At 32.2% G+C, this 7243-nt stretch overlaps 1 protein-coding gene across 4 annotated transcripts; it reads left to right on the top strand.

Moving 5' to 3' along the window:
* The first annotated feature begins 2223 nt into the window (after positions 1-2223).
* LOC105635098 (NF-kappa-B inhibitor-like protein) lies at positions 2224-6467 on the top strand. 4 transcript variants are annotated; one of them, XM_089726406.1, is made up of 9 exons: positions 2248-2565; positions 2827-2993; positions 3412-3516; positions 3594-3650; positions 4388-4468; positions 4822-4856; positions 5380-5469; positions 5554-5713; positions 5866-6467. In XM_089726406.1, the coding sequence occupies exons 1-9, from the start codon at positions 2436-2438 to the stop codon at positions 5983-5985; spliced, it is 945 nt and encodes a 314-aa protein (XP_089582532.1). In that variant the 5' UTR covers positions 2248-2435; the 3' UTR covers positions 5986-6467. The 4 variants fall into 4 exon arrangements, with proteins under 4 accessions (XP_089582539.1, XP_089582538.1, XP_089582535.1 ...); XM_089726412.1 differs by lacking the exon at positions 3594-3650 and having other exon boundaries at positions 2230-2565; XM_089726409.1 differs by lacking the exon at positions 4822-4856 and having other exon boundaries at positions 2234-2565; positions 5375-5469.
* The last annotated feature ends 776 nt before the right edge of the window (positions 6468-7243 follow it).

The raw sequence follows: 7243 nt of genomic DNA, 5'->3' as shown, positions 1-7243 counted from the left end.
TATAACCTCTTACCCAATCTACCCATATATATATTTTCAATTCTCAAATTATAATAAGATCATCCAAAATTTATATAATTAGTTTTATTGTACAAAAGTTAACTAGAAAGATATGACCTAATCATAAATAATTTTAAATAAATTGTAATGTATTAAGAATAAATGTAAAATATAATGCATGTTGATATATAAAAAATTGTCATTCATAAATATTAGTATAAGCTTATTATTAGATTAATAGATTAAACTACTATAACCTTATATTTCCTTTTAAAAATTTTTGATAGATGGAGTTAATTAATAAATAAACACAACCAAACTTGTTTTTGATGTAAAAACTATGTAGATTACCATTTAAAATAATCAACGAAAAGAAAGGTGGATTGTGTAAAGGGTCAAACCAAAAAAAAAAAAAAAAAAAAAAAAACTGAACTTGAAGAGCTGAAGAGCTCAAGGTCTAAGTTTAAAGAGAATTATATTATGAAATATTATAATAATGCGGATATCCGTTTATATATAGTTACTCAATAAACTATTTAGTTTCCCGGTGAAGTTATTTATTATTCTATTAATTATTCCATTGTAACTTTTGGAATGTATGGTTGTCCTTAGAATGTAAGGTTATGTCGAATGTATGATTATGACCTTTGAGATGTATCTTGTACCTATAAAAAGAGGTACATTAACCCTATGTAGATGCACTTTTCTAATGAATAAGAATTACTCTCCCTATATTCTCTCTGCTCTATTTCTATATATTCTGTTTATTTATTATATTTTATAACACGTTATCAGCACAAGACTCTGTCATTTTGCATGAAGATATAACCCAATCATATGAATTTGTTCTACCATTTCTTTGATTTTATGGTATTATTTTCTTGATCAACTTCTACTGTGCTTTCTTGATCAAATTGAATAAAGAGATGATAATTGATGGTTTGAGACAATTGGTAAAAGTTGTATATCTAAGGTTGTTCATGTTTACAATATAATTTTATATACAATTTTGTCATCTATATATTATAGATATGCATTATAAATATAAATTCAATCTTGGATTTTATATTTGATTGGTTATTACATAGAATATAATTCTATATAATTGGTTAGAGTTAAAAGAAAAAACATTGTTATTATAATTTGTTAATAAAAATGTTTTTTAGGATAGTTAGTTTGTTAATTAGTTAATTTGTTAATTAGGTTAGCTTTTTAATTAGGCCTAATGACAAAAAAAAAAAAAAATCTGAACTTTTACCTTTTTATTAATTCTAGCCAATTCTTTTAATTTTATCAATCAATACCGCGTACTTAGTTTTCTGTATACAATTCTAGCCTCTGTTTGTTTCCGTCAATTTCATACTAATACAGCAATTATCTCTCACAAGTAGGCCCTACAACATCCAATGTCAACGCCAAGTCATATATCCACACGTATACTCAAAACAAACCTGAACATTAATATTTTTATCAAATATAGCTAATTCTTTTTATTTTATCAATCAATATTACATACTAATTAATCTCTGTCAAAACGACTTTGTTATATTGATATTTATTGAATTAAATAATTTATTAATTAACTGTGTATATTAAGTGTATAATAGGATTAATCAATTACAATTCAATTTTACTATATAGTCTTTTAAAAATATTATTTTTAAATATACTAATCATACATAACAGAAGAAGTTAAGCTCTTTTGAAAATGTAATGTTTAAATATACTAACAAGTTAAGCTCTTTTGAGCTCTGAAAGGTTATAATGTCTCAGTTTCTGAACTACCCAATACATGATAGAAGAAGAACGTTGAATTGAACATTCAAAGTTATACAACCTTTTGCAATACTGAGAAGAAAAATGGCGGTACAGTTGCCTAAACAACAAACATGCATATATATACACAGATAAAAGGAGAGAAAAACAACTAAAAAAAAGAACTCAACAAAAAATTCGAAGAAACAGATATACCTCTGCCTTAACATGAGTGCAAGTGGGCAACTCTCTGCCTTTTTGCAGTGGAGTGTACCTCTTCTATCTTCGTCTTGTCCACCTCTTTATGTTTTCTTCTTCGCTTTTCTTTCTCTTTGCGGATTTAGCTACTAATGTCTGAGCAAAATCGAAGCATTAGTCACACTCACATCCACAAAATAGAGGGTTTAAATAAGGCTGACAATGCAAAGCGGTTCAATTGATTTTGAGTGGGATTGGGTCTGGGAGTTAGTGTGATTTCCTTTGTAAAGGACAAATTTGTCTTTCCACTCGGTGCAGATGTGGACCAAAGAGACAAAAGACCCAAATGATGAACCAAAACCAATAACAGTGTAGCGAGTAATAATCCTTTCTTCCTGATCAATTTCCAGCCAGGTTGTGTCCACTCCAAAGTTAAAACTCTATAGATATTTTCTTCTTCGTTCGCTCCCCAAAACACACAGATGGAAACAATTCCAAGAATTACTTGCTTCTCCACATGCACCATACCTTCAGTTCCAAGGTCATCTTCAAGGACTCTTTTCAAGAGAAGCACAACAACAGTCTCATTGTTTAGAGCTAGTTCTGATGCAGGTTCCGATAATCTCTCTGTCTCTTTATGCAACTCTGGTTCTTTTGATGAGTGGTTGACAATTGACGTGTGAGGATAAAATGATTATATTGGTTACTAGGGGATGCTTACATTCTAGATAAATTCTCCTAATGGAAATTTGGGTTTAGGGTATTTAGATTCAGGATTCTCCTCCTCTTCTGTCATTGCTTCAAATGGGTGACTCTGCCCTTTTTTATTTATGGGCTATTGTTAATTTATCTCTGTTTTATTATTTTTTACAGTGAGGGAACTTGCAGAAGAGGATGTCTTGAGAATGTTCATTAAGGAAAGGGAACTAAATGGAGATTTTATATCCAAAGCTTCTGATAGGTTTTGGCTCGGAGAGTTCTTGAAATTTGTTGATTTTGATGCTGGTAAACTTGCTGACAACCCTCAAGAATTAAAGCAGGTAAGATGAAATGTTTATATTGGAAGAGGTACATGAAAAAGAAAATTTGCAAGTTAATCAAAGCGCACCTGGTACTAAATTAAATTTGTTTATATGCTGCCTATTAGAAGAATGCCTTCAGACTATCATCAATTATCATAACAGAGTAGCATTTAGATTACACCAATCAAATGCTTGGAAAAGTTACTTCAACTGTGGTACTGTAACAGATCACAGAAAGCTTTTGAGCATCTGCAGTGTTGAATGTGCTAAACAAACCGTTCTCCTTTTCAAAGATTTCATCACTTGGGACATTCTTATTCCGTCTTCTTAATGCTTGTTAATTTTCATTTTCCTTTTTGTAGTACTATATAATCTTTTAGGCCAAGCTGATTCAAACGCAGATGTGCCATTTTTAGCAGCTCTGATACATATGCAGGTTATGGGAAGAGATGATGATGGAGGATTTTTGAAACTTTCCAGAACCCAGGAATGGATATCAGGTGACAACTCTGCACCAATGAATAAGAAAGCCATTGCTAAGGTGTGCATATCATTATGGTTTGTTTTTGCTGAACTAAACTTCTGGTTGGGTGTTATTACCTATGCATTATGATACAGGCAATGCAGGATGATAGAGACAGAAGGAAGAAACTGAACCTTCTCAGATATGAAGCTGTATGATATTTCCATTAAACTTGTTGTTTGGAGCTGTTAATATTAAGTTTTTTCTTCACAGTCAGTTCTGGGATTATAATGTATTTAGATTAATACAATTGGTTGTTCCAGATCCAGTTCCTTGAATTTTTCTGCTAGGGATTTGTGTCTTATCTCTTTTCATAATATATTTGCAGTTTTCTAAGATATGTTTATGGTGGGATGGTACTTATGATTGTATCTGAAGCACTTATCAGTGTTCAATCTTCCAACTTATGTTGCTATTCTACATGTTAAATCGTATGGAAAAAGCCCTTTGCTAGCTATATTACATTATACTGTTTTCAATTCAATTTTACAACAAATAGGATCCTTAAATTTATTCGGTTCGTGTAAAATAATCTTTTGTTGACCTTGAGCCACATAAATATATCTGTTATATAGGAGCATATGTACTTTGTGATCAAGATTTTTTGTCTGGTTTGTGTTGTATTTTTTCATTTAACTTGTTTTACATAGTTGTTATAATCTGCAGAGTTTCCATATATTCCTTTTATACATGTTGCCTCTAATGTGAAATTGTGTTCCAAGTGACTAGAAAAATGGATTAGTTGCCTCCAAAATTGAAGCAATCTAACCACCTTTGATTCTTTTTCTTTGTGAATTGTTTGTAAAAGAATTCTTCTGCGCAATTTATATCAAAATATTTGTGTTATCTTGCTCTGGAACATGCTGATTCTTTGGTTTTACTCTTGCAGCTCAAAAGGGAATTGATGCTTTTATCAGTTGGTATAGGAACTGCATGTAGTGGATATTGCTTGATTGCTTTATCAATTGAGGTAAAGTTTTCACTTAGACAAATGATTTTGCCATGGCTGGGTTTCAAAAAAAAAAAAAAAAAAAAAAATTCTTGGCTGTTGTAGAGCTTCTGTAGTTAATCATTTGTGTCTATCTGATTCTGATGACAGTGAGAATTGGAAATATCCGGTATAAAACACAATTGTTTAATCTATATATAGTTTAGAGATTTTTAAGTTTGTTTATACCTTTTGTTTTGGTCTTTTGGGTAACTAAAAAGTGCATAGTTTAATTTTTATGTTCAATTGGAACTGCATCTCCTTTTGATGCTATTGAAAATTGAAATCTTGAATTTAATTCTTACAGAAAACTGACGAACTTGCTAATTTTACAGGCTGCAATTAGTTATGCGATTGGGGTACTTTTCAGGTATATTGATACCCCTCAAGACTAGTTGATGTGTTATTGTATTTAGGCTGCTTTTACTGAAGCAAAAAGCTTTGAGCAAGGTCGTGTCAACCTAAGCTTGTAAGGACTTCCCAAAATTGGAGCTTAATTCAGAAAGGCAAAAGTGTTACAAGCCCCTTACCAATACGAGAAATTATTTGAACCTTTAATACTTGACAAACATGGCAAGTTCTATTCATCTGTAATTCAACAGAAAATACAATCATACAAAAGTTCCAGTGGAGAAAGTAAATGTTAGGTATATGGATAGTAGTTGGTGGTAGTGGAGAAATGTTTTTCATAGCATCATCCTCGAACAACATTGAACTGCACATTAATTTACTCACTTAAAATTTTTCCATGGATCAGTTGGTATCTGTCGACCTCAATCATAGAAGTTTCTCATGCTCTCTTTTCCCTTTAGGAAAAGGAAAAGGAGAAATCTTTTTACTCTTGTCCATTCTACTTAATTCTTCTATTATGACAAATTTTGCTTTCAGTGCAGTTGCTTGTACCTTCAACTTTTATGCTGGCATGCAGACAACCTTTCCAAAGAGATAATTCCTCCCATCTTCATGCAAAAGAAATCTAAGAAGTAGTGCTTAAAATTCCTGCCTTTATTTATTCACATGTCCAAAGAGATAATCCTGTTGGAACTCATGTTTATTTTTTCTGTCAGAATTGGGATAAGAAGCGAGGACCTTAGGGACTCATTAGAGAGAACAATTAAAGGAAGTGGTCTTGCTCTTTCATCTCCAAGGCTTGTGATACCAGCTGCAATTTATGGATTGTGGGCCCTTTCTCACCACTCCTTTGCTAATGATTTTTTTGATTTTCAGGTAATCTGTAATATAATTTCTCTTTCAGTTTTCTTGCTCTATAAATAAAAATGCTGAGAACTGCTCATAGAACTAATTCAATAGCAAGGCAAATTTGTACTTGCTATAACATGTTCTTAGTCACCAACCAACCATGCGTTGTTCTTTCACAGCTTGTCCCTGCCATGTTTGGGATGTTTGTGTACAAAGCTGCGGCTCTTGTTCAAGCGTATAGAGATAATGAGGACCTGCAACTTGTCTTCCCAGAAAATACGGAAGGTTCAAGTGACTGAGATCTTCATTTCGAAGTCATTTCATAGCAGAATTAGATGCTTCCATCAAACTTTCTGGGTTGTATCCATTCGGAATTCATTAAATTCATTAAGAAGATCACAGCTTAAAGACCATGCCCATAGTTACTCGATAGGAGGACACATGTTTTATGGAGAAGTTAAAACTGTTGTCCGTTGTTTCAAGAGATAATCATGCAAACTATGCAGCTTCTTCTATTCCAGCATGGTCTCATGACAGGAGGAAGTTACTCGTGTGATCTGTGATGTCTTTCATCTCCGCATACCTCTCATATCAAGATGTTTTCTGTGGAAGATGTAATGATAGGTGATATAAACTGTCCTAATATGGATTATTTCACAATTTTGTTTTAAGTTGTTTTCCTGAAGTAGTAAGTGGACAAACTCAGAAATTTCATAGGACGTTTTTCTGATTGCATTGTTTATAGAGCATGAAAGTTTGATTTGCTGCTTGATTCTAAAAATGTGTATGTGCACACTTGTGCACTGCCATGGCTTAGATTCTAACCAGTGTATGGGTGGCATTCGTTAGTTTGGTTCAAAAGAGACTAAACCCGATGAGCCTGAAAAATTACAATCCAAAATGGGATTTGATATATAAACTCTATAACCCAAATTAGAAACTTTAATTCTCAAAATAGGAAATTCTTCTTGAATGAAAAAATGGATCCTAATGTAATATTTAACTAGAAGTATGAACTAAAGATATCAACATAGAATTAAAAGCCACAACTTTAATTATTTTGGTAAGTTTGAAAGTAAGTTTAACAAATAATCAAAGAAACTTCACTTCTTTTGAATTTAATTGCAGCTAAACGATTTCCTATACTCTCAACTTGACAATTTGTAACAATTACACTTTAAAATGAATTTAACCCTGCAGATGCAGACATTCTACATTCTAATTTCAAACTTACGTAAAAATTATACCTAATTATAAATTCAGTCAAAATTGACATTAACATATAATAAATGCGAGACCCATGAAAGTTAACTAATCCAACTTTAGTTTGTTCTAAACGATGCCGTTTTGGTTATTCTAACCCAACCCTAATTCTTTTACGGCCTCTCTTCTTCAACTATTCCTCTCTCTCTCTCTCTCCATCACGGCTCTTCTTTATTTTGGACACAGTTTATAAGCATGGCTGGTACAGGAAGTTGGATGGTCCTGTCGCCATTATTGCAATAGTATCAAAAAAATCATGGCCCATGTGCACCATGTGATAGAGATAACCACGAT

Source organism: Jatropha curcas, chromosome 1 (genome assembly GCF_041381405.1).
Source record: "Jatropha curcas cultivar XTBG-Jc1 chromosome 1, XTBG_Jcur_1.0, whole genome shotgun sequence".
In the NCBI taxonomy this organism is placed as follows: domain Eukaryota; kingdom Viridiplantae; phylum Streptophyta; class Magnoliopsida; order Malpighiales; family Euphorbiaceae; genus Jatropha; species Jatropha curcas.
The sequence above is the reverse complement of the archived record's forward strand: the minus strand, read 5'-3'. Positions and strand labels throughout refer to the sequence as shown.

What these genes read in the sequence shown, in the direction of transcription:
- LOC105635098 (XM_089726406.1), top strand. Translation starts at nt 2,436, where the DNA reads ATGGAAACAATTCCAAGAATTACTTGCTTCTCCACATGCACCATACCT. An exon ending in ACCCTCAAGAATTAAAGCAG is followed by an intron (nt 2,994 to 3,411) that starts GTAAGATGAAAT and finishes ATACATATGCAG; the next exon opens with GTTATGGGAAGAGATGATGA. An exon ending in GCGATTGGGGTACTTTTCAG is followed by an intron (nt 4,857 to 5,379) that starts GTATATTGATAC and finishes CTTTCAGTGCAG; the next exon opens with TTGCTTGTACCTTCAACTTT.